General features: G+C 41.6%; 1 protein-coding gene across 2 annotated transcripts in view; it reads right to left on the minus strand.

Moving 5' to 3' along the window:
* The window catches only part of PCCA (propionyl-CoA carboxylase subunit alpha), a 294,366-nt gene that overhangs the window by 6,623 nt on the left and 270,174 nt on the right, over positions 1-17,569 (minus strand). For both annotated transcript variants that reach the window (XM_074562236.1, XM_074562243.1), the window contains one exon: positions 9,698-9,838. In XM_074562236.1, coding sequence (XP_074418337.1) covers positions 9,698-9,838 — 141 coding nt within the window. The remainder of the gene's footprint in view (positions 1-9,697; positions 9,839-17,569) is intronic.

Here is a 17,569-nt window from a genome sequence, read left to right on the forward strand (position 1 = left end):
TGGAACATTTTTACCGTTGCATTTTCATCATGTAATTCTTTCTTTCAGTGGATGGCGAACCAATGTAACCCACCATCTTTACATCCCAATTTAGAGAGGTCTCAGTGATGACCCAAATCTGTCAAAACAGGCAAATAAAATCAAACAAACAAAAAAAATCTCATCGATTGGAACAGAGTAAAATGAAAGGGCTCCTTTTCTTAAAAGAAATTAAACTCAGGTATCTTTCCCACAGAGTCACGCTACGGATAAAACTACCTTTACATTGCTTGGAATATCAAAATAAATGAGTGATGAACTGCTAAGACCTGCAGTCTGTATTTTAGTAGTTTATTTCTGCGTGGTGCAGTTCAAAGTAGCTGTTCGGTTTTGTTCTCCAGAGTGAAAAGGAAAAGGGGGGGGGGGGGGGAGGAAAAAAAGAACTAAAAAAAAAAAAATCATCGAAGACGAGGGTACTTAACATCTCGATGTTGCTAACAATCCTGATGTGAATCTGGGAACAGTCAATCGCACTGTTTGAGCAACCTGGGGACAGCAGGGTGGTTGTTATCTCCCCTGGCCGAGAGGTTACGCGCAGGACGGGCAACTGTCTCCGGCCACCTCCCGACCAAGCGACTCGCCACACGCGGGGCGGGAGCCCAACCTGAGAAGCAGCAACCCCGAGCTGTTTGTTGTCCCTGCACCTACCGGAGGACCATAAGGACTAACCGCACTTACAGAGAGGTCCTTTTAAAACCGGGAGACGCGGAAAGCCAGCGCGCACCCCAGGGCACTGCCACCGCCGGGATCTCTGGGGACACGGTAGACTTTCCTCAGACTTTTTGTGCATCATCTGATAAAGACTTAATGATTGTGACAGGACGTCTTCAGCGTTAGGCTTACAAAATGGTCACAAGCCCCGCCAAGTCTTTCTGATAAACCCAATGGGCGCTGATGTATTTCCCTGCTCCCTGTCTAATTGGTGTAAAGTTTGCAGCTCTGAATCCCCCTATCTTTTATCCAGCTTGCTGCGTCCTCTCCTTTGACACGAGGTCAGGGTTCACATTCGCATCCGATTATCAAAGTGGCACTCATTAACCGGCAGCCTGCCTCGCACCCAAATGAGTTCGCTGGAAGGGGAACTCGGCCCATTTACTCAGCAGATTTTAGCATTTTAAGGAGGCCTGAATGTCACACAGTATTGCTACGTTTTGAGGAGTTTCAGACATCTCCAGCTGATGATTAATTGTGAGTGATGGGAAATAAAATCCAGTAAAGCCAGCTGCTTGCCATGGTCGGCAAAATTACTATAATGGATATAGGCTGCCAATTTTCCAGTTTTACTGGCAAGTCTTCCAAGTGTAATTAAGGGAAGTTATAAATGATATGGAAATCTATCAAGTCCCATTTATTTTCAGAGGACTCTTTCCCCTGAGACTTTTATCTTCAAGCTTATAGTTTGCTTTGTTGTGCTAATGATTTAAACCACTTCTTATTTCTGATTAAAGCCCCCAATATCCCTCATAAGAAGTTAGATCCACTTTATTCAGAAGGATTTAAAGAAACAGAAACCTTTTTAAAGTTGTGTTTGTTAACCGTGCTGAGCCCTCGCCTCCTCTGTGGAGGCACAACAGAGCCTCCTCCATCTTAGGCACCTCGCTACCGTCTGGACTTCTGCTTCCGACAAATTCTGAGCATTCGGAAAGATCTAGGGGCAGGGGGAGCTAAAAGAGGGAATAAAAAAAAAATAAAATAAAAAAAATCTACCACCAACAAAACCCCAACTTCCCTCCAAAATCCTAAATCCTCCAAAAACAAAGATCGTGGGTGCTGCCTTAGACACTCGGCATTTAGCACAGGGTGGTGTTGCTCACTAATGTTGTTTGATTTGGAATAAAAGCATGAAAATGATGTGCAAAGGCCTAAAATTGGAGATGTAAAGGATGACTGCACAGTATTCCATTTCTCAATTTCATCCTTCAGAGCCACAAAATGGGGGTGATACAGTTACTGGATGAGATTTACAGTAACAGCTGTGGTCTTCCCACACAAGGGAGGACCTTCTAATGGGCTAAGGTCTGTTTTGAACAGACGGGGAGTAGCAAAACAAGGTTCCCTATTAAGGGTGTGCAGTAATATTCTTGATAAAGAAAATGAGGAGTGGTAGTCAGATTGCTTTAAGAGACCTAAATCTCCTTTCGCTGTTAAAAAAAAAAAAAAAAAAAAAAGAGCTATTTTAGAAAGTGCTAACTGCTAAATAAATGAAAGACGTGTAAATGTAAGGGTTTGGTTTTTTTCTCAATCTCCTCGCTACTGTAAAGAATGCATAGGAACCAGTGCCAGGGGCATATGGCTTTCTCCTGTGCTGAACATTCATACAAAAGACAGGTTCATCAGTCATTGGAGTATCTGGATAAAAAATTAGCTCCTGATGGATGGTATTTAGAGCTTACCTGCTGCTAGTACATTACCAGAGAAACACAGGTTTTGAAACCCACATGACATTAGAAACTGCAGACCATGAAATACCCTACGTGCGAGTGCGCTCGTAATGTACACCAGGTTATACAAAATAAGAAATAAGCTATTTAAACCCTCTGCCTAAAATTGGGCCCGCTGCAAGGAACCCTGGGTCAGCCCTACACAGGCCAATTAATGCACAGCATCTGCTGTATAGAAGCCGTGCATGAAGCACTTCCGAATGATTTCAGCAATTAAAAGAAAACTGTTTCCTGCCTGTTCTGACAGCAACTGTTTCAATGCAAGAGTGAGCACCACATCATTGTGTGCAGCTGAAAAAATTAAGTCTTTTTTGTTTTGTTTTGTCTTTTTTTTTTTTTTTTTTAATCTCGTGAAAAGGTGGTGGGAGGGATGAAGATTTCTTACGGAATCGGATCGTTCTTTTGTTGTCCGACATTCTGTGTTTTTCTGCCAAATTAGACAGAAGGCTCCGAGGGTTTACGGGGCCCTCTACAGTATCACCTTCTGGTGCACTGTGGCTCCCTAAAAAGATGGATCAATATCAACCCTGCTGATTTGCCTACAAAAGTGAAAATCCCTCAATTACATTTTTAAGACCATTATATTTAGAACACAGGTGCTCCGATGCGTAACATTTTTAAGGCTCTTGGATCTGAAGGGGGGGGGAAACCCCACAATGACAGCCGTAAGCAAAAGCAATCTTAGATTTGGTTAAAAGTGAAGAGAGAATTGGATTTTACTGATATCTCCTTTCTCAGCTTTGGGGACACCAGTAAATATCCCTCGCAATTTCCACTATGCCGAGACTTGTGTCCCTGTTGACCCTTGTAAGTAAGAAGGGACAATGCAAGACGGTGCCATATGAAATCCAGTTACCCCCTCTTGTAGGCTTCTGCTAAATAATTACAAACATTCATCTTGTTTACGGTTGTGCAAAACCACTGAACAGTGAATTAAGCAGGCATGCGCTATCTAAAACCCTTAGGAAGACACCAAGAGTTTTGTTTGTTTATTTGTTGTTTAAACTTAGTCCATGCTAGTATCATTCCCTTCCCGGATTTTTTTTCCTATCTGACTTATTGGCAATCTGGCAGCAAGCACCCAACAAGAAAACAAATCAAGAGGAATTGGATGAGCAGTAATTGAAATTCCTTGACATTGTCCATTACCATGTAAAATAATTAGTGCAGGTTTTCCCTTCTTTCCAAATTAACTTTGAAATGGGACCTACAGAGCTGCAAATAGAATTAGGGGCAATTAATAGTCCTTGACAAATCATTATTAAACTTTTTTTGCCACACTCCTTTAACGAAGATCACGCATCTCAAATTTTGTGACCTCTGACGAACCAAAGGTCAGCGATGTCCCCCTGACAGCAATCAGCACTGGTCATTGCACTCCCACTTATCCAAAACACACTTCCCCGGCCGCTTCCCAGATCCCAGCGTGCTGGGGAAGTGATACTTCTGGGCAGAGCACTTCTGCGGCCGTTCTCGTGCCCAAGGCAAAACTTAAGTCTCCATCGCACTACTCTTTATCAATCAACTTTTTCAGTAACGGCCAAAAAGTTGCTTATCGTTCCAAACGGCAAAGCAGATCAATTAAAAAAAATTTTAAAAATCTATTCTTTCTTTTCAAAGGATGGTAGTATTTTTCCCCTAGGCGGAAACTCTAATAATATTGTCTATTTGTACCTCCTCGTCAGAACAGAATGTCATTCTCAATTACACCACACTCAAACACAAATCTAAGACTGTGCAATTGCATAAAGATATCGAAGAAAAATCTCCTCAGAGATATAAAAATTACACAAATATGTTACAAGTAATTGCTATAGTTAAGTTTTTTTTAACGTAACCACAATTACTACTTGAAGCCTCATGTTATATGAATGGTGAAATATTTGAATGCTTTTACTCTTGACATTTCACAACTGTGAAAATGGTTTCATTTCCTCTTTACCAATAGGGCTTTTCCCCCCACAAAAAAACACCCCCAAAAAATTATTTAATACACAGAATCATAAAAATTACATGAGGTTTGTGGCCACATTTGATCAAGTTTGCAAACTCCATCTCACAGAAAAATGCAGTTAATATTTGCTCTGGGAGCACTGAAGAAGGAGGATGGAAAGGAAGCAAAGGGAAAGAAAAAGGAAACACAAGAAAATAAAAAAAATATTCACACATTAAAAAAAAAATCTTACTGGAATTTAAGAATGTCTTACTAAATTATTGGTACCATATTTGTCTAAATAAAACGTGAAGCTGTTACTTAAGCAAATACATTTTTACTGTTTTTTTTCCTGGTTGTTATTTCTGTTATAAATTACAACCAGTATAATTAAAATATAATAAAGAGATTATTTCTTAAATTTATTTTTAGGGGTTTTTTTTTAGATTTTGAGGTCTGGAGGGCACAGATCATTTAAAACAACACACAACTGGCTGATGGCAACAGGTAACTTTAGAACTCCACCTTTTCTTTGACAAGAATGAACGATGTAGTGAGAAAGAGAATTGAGGAGGCTGGTTTGTTTTGGTTTTTAGTAGTGAGCATTGCAGCGGTAGAGGTCAAGCAAAACAGATCTTTTCCCATAGCAAGAACTTTCCTAGGCTTGTGAAATGGAAAATTGTGGAGAGCGATTTTAAAAAAAAAAAAAAAAAAACACACAAAAAAAAAACCAACCAACTATTTTTCTAAAGAACAGCAAGAGAAATTGAAATAACGTGCACGTAACTGAACCGGAAGAGGAATGCAGTTTAGAACTGGAATACAACTTAAAACATCTTCCTTGGTTGTTTTTAAAACGTGGGATCACTGACAGAAATCTGTTTCGTAAGTTATGCAACTAAAAAAGCAGCCTTCGAGACACATAGTTTTGAAACTACTCAAATCCTTAGTATATGCGTTTAATAGCCGACATCCTGGTAGAAAAAAAATCATCCCGTGCGGTACCAATACCCAAGGCTACACCGGCACCAATTCGAAACCATAAGAAATTTTTATATGAGAAAAGTCCATTTAAAGAGCGGTTTGTATGGTGATAAATTCCAAAACCTGGGGTAATCTTAAATTACTGGGAAGAGGAGAGGAAGTTTAGAAACTTAGATCAAAATAATTAACCGCTCTCTTCTTTTGGCTGTATTCCTACAAAGACTCAGTAACGCTGGGGTCTTTACCCAGAGGTGCTTTGCTTTTCCATATTTATGGATGGGGGGGGAATCATTAAAGTGATCTGGGCTACCAGGGCCGGGGTTAGCTTATTGACCAATGCCTGGCTTAGTAATGCCACCTGTTCTGCCTGGTTTAATTTAAAAAGAAAAACAACCAACAAAAACACGCGGCCAAAAGAAAAACACCTTCGCGTTTCTGAGAGACAGAAAACTGAATAAGAAAAAATTTGTAGGTAAAAATATAGCAAAGGCTACAAGGCAATCGGGACAGTTAAAAATCTTTCGTTGTTACTGTGGACAGTTCAGACAACCAGAGGCAGAATCAGCTGTGGGAGCACTTTAAAGCTCGCTCTAAACGGGGTACGACAACGTTGCTTTACCTGTTCTACCATTAGGATCTTGGGCTCTCCCTGCTCCTGCGGTTTCAGCGCACGGAATCCCACATGCATCAAAGTCGAGCCAAGCAGCTCCAGCCGAAGAAGGAATATTTGCAAGCGCCTGCCCGTTTCCCGCCCTCTAAATAAAGCAGTGAATTTGCGCGTCTTTCAGTAATTTTTTACGGTGCTGTCTTTGTGGCGAGATTAAAACCACGCGTGGTGCCACCTCCACGCTCTGGCGTCAAAATATTGCTGTGCGCTGGCAGGGACGGCTTGTGCTGCCATCGATGGCAGCAGAAACAGAGACAGTCCCTTGCCCGGACTCTTGAAGCCCAGTGGTTTCTTCTTGCGCCTGGCACCACGGGGAACCAAAAAGTAGCTCTCCCAACACAGAATCTCCTCCTAACGCACGCTCATCATTAACAATCTACTTACAAAATAAACACGCAAACACCCTCACCCACCAAAATCATTATTTCCTATATTGTGTGACTGTGCTATCATGAGGAATATAAGCTAAATTTATCAAATCTTCTCTCCTTAAATAATATCAACCCTCTTTCCAGTCTGCCAGATTTCAAATTGTTTTGTTGTTTATGTTGCTTTCTGCTTCTAAGTGCCTTCATTGTGTTTCCAGGAATAACTGAGTGACAACTAATTACAGTCTTCTGATCACACGAAGGACAATAAAGAAAGTAGAAAGTAACTAAAAAGCTAAAAAAACTGGCAGCATTACAAGTTCTGCTTCTCTCTAAATGACAAACAGCACTTCCCCACTGCGTTACTAAAATCTATAGATCATCTTACAGACAAAAGAAAATAAATTCCTTGCATAGGCAATCTCTTTTGGCAAAAATGAATTGAAAACTGCTTATCAGACCAGCTGGGTGGAGGATGCTCACACCATCTTCTATTGGGCTTTGTCAGACCAAGTATTTTTCAGCAACAGCAGCCAAATGAGAACACTGCGCTTCAAGGAAAAACAATGATACGTCGAGTGAGGAAAACTAACACAGAGAGAGATCGGCGTCGCCTTCTCCTTTGGCTAAGGACATGAAGAGAGGTGCTAGCAAACGCCATATGCTTTACCTGACCCGGCGTCATACCCCGTATAGCTGAACCGCAGGCAATAAAACATGAGTTTGCAAGTGCAGCCACTCAGACAAAGACGAGATGTCCCTCTCTAGGAGTTTCTTCACCATTTGTAAAGTTACAGCTGAAGAAAGGGTCCGTCAGTCCAGCTCCCCGTGCTACCGAGAGCATCCTTCTGAGAGCGGGGACTGCGCTGCACGAATGCTACTTAGCATAGACCACAGGTTAGCAGAAAATGACCTCGGAGCAGCTAATAACCAGAGAGCTTTATTGCTGGCAGCAGCAACACCTGAATGGAAGGATGGACAACACCTCTCCCATTTTTCAGCTGTGCTGTTTTGTTTTCACACGCCGTGCAAATTTGAGCCACCAAACCCAGTCGCAAACGCAGAACAGGAGCTACTTAAATTCCCATTTCTCCAGCCCACTAAAGAAATTGAGACTTTTCCCAAGCAGTGCAACAAAAAGAGCTGTATTTATCAGGGAGCTCCAGTTCCCTGCCCATCACGCCTTGAACAGCTGTACCGAGTGAGCTGGTTTCTGACGGACAGCCAAGACGTGTAATCTGAATCACACCATCCCACCGACTTATTCAGTGCCGAGAGCTGATGCTACCCCTCATCTCCGCTTGCTGGCTTGCTCCTTTTTTTTTTTTTTTTTAAACCACAACGTTTTGACACTAGTCCTGAAAAGGAAGGATTTAAGTTAAACCCTTTTCAATAACGCAAATGTGTTTTTGCAATTAAAGCCACACAATTAGCATTGACAAGCTCAGGTCAGCAGAACATAGATTACGCCGTTCAAATGCTCTGCCACTCAGTGCCTCCAGCAAAAAGCTGCAGGACAGGAGAAGAGGCGGGGGGGGAAGAAAAAGCTCCACACATTATTTAACAACTTGCGCTGTGATGCACTGCACCACTTGTGGATTTGTGGAGGGAGGTTCATTTATTTATTTACTTAAGATCCTTTTGGCTCTGGCCTCCTTCTCCACTGGTTCTATTCCTTCAAGACAACAAGAACTATTCTTCGAGGCAAGAAGACTGGTAACATTTAGCAGAAATAACTTCTCCAAAAAAATCTTAAATTTAAAAAAGGCTCAAAATCCTTGTCTTAAAAATGTTTCCCTTCATTCTTTGGGGGGGGAAGTATTTGCTTAAGATCTCCCTCACTCACCCACTCTTACTGCCTAGACACAGAAATAACAGATGTCTCTGTCCGTGCCATGACCTAGTGCATAATTTTAATTGAATACTGCTGCTTTTAAAGGTATAAACAGTGTGTGTGTGCATGTATACATCACAAAATCAGAAAGCTAAGTACAGAAGCTAAAAGAGTTTCTCTTTTGCTAATTTTTACTCAGCTGTACTTAGTTCTGTTTTCTCAGAAATGTCTTTATTTCATTAATACAAACATTTGCACCTACAGATCTTTAACGTTAACACGATGACTCCCTTCTCTCTGTAAATAGACAGAAACAACCATGTATTCTAAAACCAGAAGTGGCATCATAGCAAAATGGCAGCAAACAAATCACTTTATGAGGAAGACTGATGATCGTCACAAAGTAAACGCAGTGCTAATTTTGGACTTGAGATCTTGATCCCATTTCTACATTATGTCTCAAGAAAATCTAGGTTTCGTTGCCATAAATTATGAACTCTGTGACTAAAGCTTTCTGTTTGTATTTAAGTGCCACACAGATGTTTATGGCATCATTTAACTGACAATAGTACTTTAAAATTAATCTGCACAATCTGATTCAAATATCCCTGTGTCTGCATCACTTTATTGTTTACAATGGTTATGAGAGATAAGGGGCCCTGACCTTAGAAATAACCTATGATACAATGTAGTAGAATTTCATATAAAGCTCAAGTTCAAGTAGGTGTTTATATGTAACTCTAAAACACTGTATTTACATTTATTTCCAGCTCAACGTGAGGTAAGAGGCACTGGAAATCCCCAGTACAGCAACGGCGTGTTCTGTTGCCCTTCTGTATGTCAAGTTTATGCTTCTGCAGGACAAGAGGATTCTCATAAGAGACTGGGAATTCCAAATTCAGGAAAGTCGTATGTCTTGCAAAATGCTAACACAGGGATTCTTTAAAAAAAAAAAAAAAAGGGGGGGGCGGGGGGAGAAGGGGGGAGTTAAGTATCTATCCTGTGTCCCTTCTGTTTAGCGATATTTTCCTTACTTCAGGTCAGAAAATCAACAATCCCCTCCTGCTCGCACTAACAGCATATATATATACTTACATATATTCCCATGCACATATACACACGCACAATTTTCTCCCCTCCTGCCAAGGCATTTGTGATACAAAAACAAGCTATTTGTTGAGTTTCAGATGTGGACTTGCAGCCAGCTGAAAATTTTCCTTTTAATTTGAATTGTGCTTCCTAATTAGTTTTTATAATTCAAACGAAAAGCAGCACGCATCCTTCAGCACATTTTATTCTACAGGTGAGGTTAAAAAAAAAAAAAAGAAAACTGAAAACTGTGACCCGTAGTTTCAGTTGCACCAATGCACCAAGGAGAAATTTGTGTGGAATATATAATGAAAATGCAGATATATGGATCACATTTCTTACCATGTCCCCAGGCTTGACAGAAACTGCCACCACTGCTCCAGGCATAGGAGATCTCAAAATGCTGGAGGTGTCCTCTGCTGCTTTCTCTGGCATGTACTTGCTCAGCTCTGCAGCAACCTTCGTCAGGATTTGTAATTTGTACTAAAGAAAAGGAAGAGCAATGTTTTAGCAAACTGCACCTTGGTGAATTCCAGTCAATAATCTGCACTGTTTTATGGCATGTTTTCATACGATACATCTATCTGTTCTTCACAGGAGTGTCTTAAAAAAAAAAAAAAAAATCACTGTTTGAAATCTTTATTCAGAGTTTCATTTTCAGGATTGTAGGAAGAAAAACACATAACCCCAAACTGCGGCAATGAGCGCGTAAAAGGGAAACAAGTACAGTAAAGAAATGCCCAATTCATCTAAAAGTCAGAGGTAGCGAGGGGAGATACAAATTTAAAAACAAGAAATACCCTTATGCTTACTGCACATTTCTGTTTAGTGGATAAGGAATATTGAGGGATTCATTTCCAGTGTGGCGCTGAATTGGAAACTGACCTTTTGGGAGTCTGCCAGATTTTCAATGACATGATTGATTTCATACATTATGTTTACTTTTTAAATGTTTCTTTTTAACATGTATTTAATGTCTGAAGTTAATAACTTGCTTAGATTTTGCAATTAAAACATATTAAACAATTTCACTTCTATTTCTTTCACGGACAGGCAGAACGATGGAACATTGTGGTTGTACTGAATGTACTTTTTCTGTAATAAAAACTGTTCAGCAGCTGTTACCTACCTTAAGAAAAAAAAAATAATGTTTTCTCTAGTATGTTTTACAGCGATTAGAAATGGAAAAGGATGACCCTCAAGTGCCCGAGAGCGTCCCTTTAAACAAAACCTTTCTGAAAACATGTATGCGGGTGCAGTAATTTCAGCTCCGGGCTTTCAGTTTTTAAAAACTTGTAATCACTTTGACAGATAATTCATTGCACTGAGACAGATGGCCTTCCCGTTCGTCCCAGGGCACTGGGAAATGAATGCAAAAAGCCAGTAGATGGCAGCAGGTCTCTGCGTGAAACTCCTGCCTCACCAAGGCCGACCGAGCGAAGACCAGCACCGCACTTCATCGATAATTTAAACAAAGGTTTTAATAAGAAGCATTGGATGAACCGCATTTACAATTCAAATGCGTATTTTGCTGATGTAAAGTTCAACACCTTGCTTTGAACAGTATGTTTCCCTCCAAAACAATTAGCTATTGTTTTATTAGCAATAAAATGTCTTTACTTTTCATTTTTACACAGACAGAAAAAATCCGATATCCTTATGGTGAAGGTAAAGGGGGACTCTACCTTCTGCTTCTGTAGAGAGCAGAACAAGGTATTTGGAAACACATGCAAAAGGTGATTAACTCTGCAATGACATCTTTAAAAAGCAGCTTTCAAAGCCAAATTAAAACAACGTACCAGAGGATTATCATCCTCCATAAATGGCGTTTGGACACACAAGATTACGTACAATGAACAGCGCAGCCGTTCAGTGACAAATAACTTGCTTTTAATCAGAAATACAAGCAAACGGTTAAATGAACCGATCCTCCGCCACCACCCCAGTAAAGGTAATAAAATGCCACAACCATATTCACAGAAGCTGCAAGAGGCACCCAAAGATTGGAGAACCCGCTCCCAAACGCGTGCCTCGGTTACAATTGGTATGGCAGAGGGAAACCAGCCCCATTTTGTATGCAAAAAGCCGCTTTAACTCCAAGCCTCCCGCAGGCATCATCATGACAATTAAGGCTGTGGCGCTCACATTTTCCCATCCAAAATACAGCTCCTTCTCTCCCCGCGCGAGCAGCTACACTCAACGCGGCGTGCTCCTTCCAGTTTGTGCTTCTAGAAGTAAAGCACGCGTGTGTGCGCACACCTACGCACGCTTGCCTGTGTGCTGTGGGGAGAGGGGAGGTGATGCCTCTGAGGAGATTTGGTGACACAAGTTGCAAATAGCATTGCAGCGGTGTGACAAGTCAAATAATAACATCTTATGCATGTTCCTTTACTCTTGAGTGTCTGTTTTGCAATCAAGACATACAAGTGTCTGCCAGTTTCTGAAGGATATGATCCTTAAGTGAAATTACTGTGCAAATAAAAGCTTTTTACTCCTATTAAAATTCATCTGAGTCATAAGTGGCGAGGAAAAAAAGCTTGCGGCGTGTATTCTGCTGTCAATCTAATAAACATTCTGTGCAGAGGGACTATTTATCAAAGATAAATTGTACTTAAAAGTCCTTCATTAAACCTATGGGGGGGAATATAATTACACCAAATTGCACAGTTTCAGTATCCATGGTTAGTGTCTTCTTTGTACTCAGAGTTTGAAAATAAATTAAAAAAAAAAAGAAAAAGGAAAAAGGAAGAACACAGAAATAAGTTAGATTTGTGGACTGTATTGTTGCCTCTTGCAAGAGACTGTTTTGATGTAATTTCAAAGGACTAGGTTGAGATGCCATTCAGTTTTTTAGGCCACATGTAACACTTCCAAGCTGCCCAATTTCAAAATTTTAACTTGAAGTGAAAGCTAGACCTTCTGCATTCATCTAAGGCTACAGTATTTCGCAGGGACTGAAATGCAGAATTCCCCGCGCATTCTGCAATGTACAGCAGTGGGGCAAAAAACCACGGTCCTCAGTGTGCTGCACTTTAAAGCGCAGCTCTCCACACCAAGTTAAAATATCCCTACTGAACATTGTTTTTACTATCTTTATAATTTTCATATCTTTTAGATTCCTTTCTCTGCAGGACTCCTGCTTTGCTTGGAGTGAGATGTAAGAGTCAGTACACTCAAAGCTTTAAAACGCAGGTCTTTGTTATTGATGAGCTGTTCCTTTTCCTTTTGTATTTGTTTATTGTTCTTTAGTCTGTTTGGGGGATAAGCAAGTTACTGTAATCAAAAAGTAAAAAATAACAACAGTAAACTTCTGGGGAAAGGCCTTTTTTGGCACGGCAGGCTCACAAATGACCTTTCAGAATATAAAAAGACAAAGCCCAAAGAAAGGTTCCTTCTTTAAGATTACCTTTGATGTATTTCTGCGGCTGGCTGGACCCCACTAAATACCCGCATAAACGTCCCTTTGTAACGCTGCTTCGTCTCTCTGGGGGATGAGCTGTGCAGGGGGATGCGGGGCTGTTCACCCAACCCAGGTGCAGCCGAGGCGGGGGCTCGGGGAGAGCCACCAGCCTCTCTGGAAGACCACGTCAAACCAACGCCTGACAGCGCCGCTAAAACAAAGGCAATTAAGACTAACCCCCCGTTTTGTCATTACATATTATGTAGTTAACACTGCTGCTATGCCTCTGATTTAGCGAGGACAACGCTGAACATAGGAAGCAGAAGTTTTGCTACGCTACTAACAGAGTGGGGACGAGGTTCAGGTTTTCTTCATTTATCCTCAAGACGTGAGGAGATGGGAGAAAGAAGGGACGTAAATTGGGGAAGGCTGTAAAGTTTGGGTTATAAATAGAGACCAGACAGTTTCCCCTGGCCTGAACCAGAAGAAACATCTGTTGGAGTCATAAATAGATAGCGGGTGGACTCTCGGAGCAAGGAAATCTGCTAGCCATCAGACCTGAGCTGATGAGTTGTCGTCACCAGCCACTGCTCCACTCCGCAGGGTTTCAGTGCCGAATTCTGCCAGCCAAAGCACAGCTAATAGAGAGGTACCCGAAAGGAGGCGTACAGCTTTTGATGGCACAGAAAACAGGTGTTTCTTTTCCTCGAGGCTGCTGGAGTCCACAACCCATTGACAAAAATTATAGTAGGGAAAAGTGATGTTACTTAATAGTTTTCTAAGGGTAACAGTATCCTGCCCTGCCTCTCCCACTACGTGAATTGCCTGTTCACATAATGCAAAACTACCTCTTACAACCAAATCTCCGTGACAGAAAAAAAAAAAAAAAGAAGAAAACCAAAAGGTGTAATAATAGCAGTGCAAAGGGGTATGGGGAAGAAAAGAAAGCAGATACAGTGAAAATTATATCTTGGGTTTTGTGGAGGTTTTTTGTAGATATATACCATACTGATCCCCCCAGTCAGTAGACAAGAAGTAGACAGGCTGCTACAGAAAAGTTGGCCAGGGCATATCTGACCCCATCTTTGCTTAAAAACAAGTTTTGTAGTTTGCACAGCTATGGTTCCCTTGCTGTTTACAATGGAATATTGTAAGCCTTCACTAAAATGCTCAGAACTGCATGCTGTTACATCTCGCATTAGTTTATTAAATATGATCTTCCCTGTACACCTGAAACTCATGTCCCTAGAAGCTGTAAATGTTCAAACTCCATTGGAGATTTTATAGAGCAATCTAATGTATCACTACCCATATGTTACTTACGGCAGTGTTTGGACTGCTGGCCAGATGTGGATTTTCAGTATGCTGTACCTAAATGCTCAACCATGTTTTTCAAACGTCTGTCATTCTTGTGGTCAGAAGGGTGAAAATCTTATGTAGCTCGGATTTCGGTAGTGAAACTGTCTGCCGTGCATCTTCATTATTCTCACTAACCTTACAGTCTCATTTTTGGAATCAGTGAAATTTATTAACTGTGGTCACGTAATTTCCCTTTAACATTCCTAATCCACATCCTGCCTCAAGTCACTTAATTGCTGTCACCTGCAGTTTGACCATCATGGATTCACAAGTAGTATGTTACTCAGTGTTCATTCAAAGCGATACTAAGCAATGTTCCAGCGCTGAACACAATGAGCATGCTGCCTTTTTTATTAACCATTGCACATTTTAACATCATGACCATACCCTCGCTTAGGCATCTAAACAGGAAAATGATGTATTTATTCCATATTACTTGAAGCTGTCAGGCACCACCCTCTTTCAGTCAAGGATTTCTTACTCAACAAGGAGCTAAATGACATTTTGCAAATCACAGAGGCTTTTTTTCCGAGCTCCGAGTTCTAGAGCTAATTTACTTCCACAGGGTGGTGGTGAGGACTGGCGTTAACACCTGCACAAAATAACAGCACTTTTAGTCTAACGGAGGAGCAAACACTTAACATGCTACGGAGACAGTTTAAAAAATGAAAAAGAGAAAAAGCCACAAAAATCATGAGCCTTCAGCAGCAGCAAAAGGGAAAGGGAAAAAAAAAAAAAAGAGAGAGAAGCCTCACCACCATATAGTACACACGCCGTCAGCAGAAACTTAATTAGACTTGTAATTCAGCCACATTTCCCACTTTCCATTCCTTGTGTGATACATAATTAACACTCTAGAGAAGCCTAACGAGGGTTAAAGCCACGCAAAAAAAAAAAAAAATAAATATATATATAAAAATGTATTCCCTCGGCTCCAGACTAAGGCTGACCGGGCAGAAGCGTACAGACGGAAAGCTTGGGAGATGTCCTTCCCTTGGAGGCAGCGAGCGGGCGAGGATGATGGTGAGAGGAGCCGGAGGATGCTGCTGCTGCTGCTGCGGCTGCAGCCGCCGGAGCAGCCCGTGAGCATAATGCTCTGACAACTCCATCAGCGCAGTCTCAAGGTAGCTGTCAATCAGGATGCATCATTTAATACAACAGCACACTAAGGATTTTCTCCTGCAACCCACATGACAGCCTATCTACAGCTCTATTTATATCAGCGCCCAGTTGTGTTTACAACGCTGTTGTAATTAGAAAAGATGCAACAGGCAGCAATATTATTCAGATTTCCATTTTGCCAGGCTGCCACGTAAAGTGCGATCTTGCTTCACAGAGTCATGCTAAATGACAAAAGCGCTATTTTCTTCAGTCTCTGTGCTCAGACAGCACTTCATTTGCAGCTATCTATAATTAGATTAATGGTGTAGTGCCGTACAAAGCAGGCCCACTTCACATCAGATAGCATATGAATTAGGACAAACACTTATTTCAATTCCAGGCAGAGAAAGCAGTGACTGGGGTATTTAGCATACCCTTTATGGTGGAATGAGATGTTAATTGTGTACCATTACCTCTAAACTGCTTGCTTGTTGTATAAATCACTGTGCTAATTGATGCAGAGATAGAAACGTAGCCACAGGCAAGAAAGCAACGGAATGAGAGTTGAAGATGGTGGATAAAGGATTATCGAGTAAAACCATATGGAGATGAGGTTCCTTTGAAACCTGCCCACTATGAACTACAGGGGGAAAAGTGCTGCACTTGATGCTTAAGAAAAAAAAAAAAATACACGTACTTTACATCATCGTTTCGAGCAGAATCTTAGTAGCGAATCCCAGCCAAGCAGAAAACTGAAGAATAAATGTGTGTAATGAACCTCAACACACGCTTCCAAAAGCCAAGTAGCAGGCTAAGCACGCCCTGGGAATAGTCATCACGCTGCCCAGATTTTGGGGGCCCGAGTTAATAAGTAACACTTGCAAACTATCCAAAGCAGATGTTCCCCTGGACCCATCTGCAGACTAGAAATGCCGAGTCTTTAAACCAGAATGCGTCTGTGCTAAAAACAAACAAACAAACAAAAAAACCCCCAAGATATTCAAGTGGCTACTGATAAATGAAATGCCTAATAAGGAGGAAGAAGGGAAGCAGCTTCACACACCTGTGTGTGAAGTAGTAACAACTACACATACTCTAACCCGTGCTTATACAGAGACAAGAAAATCCCTGAAAATCCCCCTCCACGTACGGCGCGAGCAGGAGGGGAGAATCTCTCCCAAGCAACGAGCAGCCATGTCAGCACCAGGACTAACAAAGCCTGCTTTCTCACAGATGGGGTCTGTAGCTGTTTGTCATCTCCAAAACAGCATTATAGCCTCGGGGGTGTTCGTAACTGCACTCCCCAGCGTAGAGCCTTTCGCCTTAAATAAACGGTGAGTTTGGCCAAACCCTCTCCCCACACTCCCTACCACAAAAAGTTACAGCTTTGTCCTCTAGCTGAACACCTTTTATTCACGAAATGGGTTGGACCATGATGCTTTTAGGACCCTTCCCCCTCCGTTACATTTGGTCGAAGTCGATCAACTGAGTCAAAGTTACTGGGGAGCCGAGGACAAGGACACGCGACGGACGTCCAGCATGCCTGCCTGAGCCTTGGTTTCCTGGCAAAGGTGGCTAAAAATGGCATTATGAAAGGAAGATGAGCTACCATGCCACCTTGAGCACCACATTCAAGGAAAAGCCAACTGGGTGACACACTGACTTTTGAGCCATTCTTCTTTCCCTGTTTGCATACCTGTTTGGCATAACCAGAACAGGCTGCCCAGAGAAGCTGTGGCTGCCCCATCCCTGGAAGTGTTCAAGGCCAGGCTGGATGGGGCTTTGAGCAGCCTGGTCTAGTGGGAGGTGTCCCTGCCCATGGCAGGGGGCTGGAACTAGATGATCTTCAAGGTCTCTTCCAACCCAAACCATTCTATGATTCAATAACTATTCTGCAGAAGAGTGGCTCTAGTATACATGCTGGAGCCAATGCCACCGCACTCTAAATCATCTCCCTTCTGCCCCCAAATTGTTATATAAACTTTTTTCTTAAGCTTCTTGTTGAAAAAACTTGGTTGAACTTGCACACAGCTAAGACTTGTGATCATACTTTGTGTTAGTGATCATACTTTGATCACTAACAAAATGCCAACACAAAATGCTAGCAACTAAAATACTACTCAATGTCATATTCTGAGAAAATACATTCCCCTCACTCACAACACGACACTTAAAAGCAAACACTGACTTTCAGACACAAGCTCTAAGATCTTAGCACAGTGAAATAAACTTCCGAAAAATGCAAGGTACCTTCCCCTTGAGTGTTCAATCCCCACAATTCTTCAGCATTTGATACTGCCTAAGCTTAAAAGAGCAAAGAGAATGCATTACATCTACTAGGTATCTCACTGTCC

The sequence above is a fragment of the Larus michahellis genome, chromosome 1, assembly GCF_964199755.1.
Source record: "Larus michahellis chromosome 1, bLarMic1.1, whole genome shotgun sequence".
NCBI classification, from domain to species: domain Eukaryota; kingdom Metazoa; phylum Chordata; class Aves; order Charadriiformes; family Laridae; genus Larus; species Larus michahellis.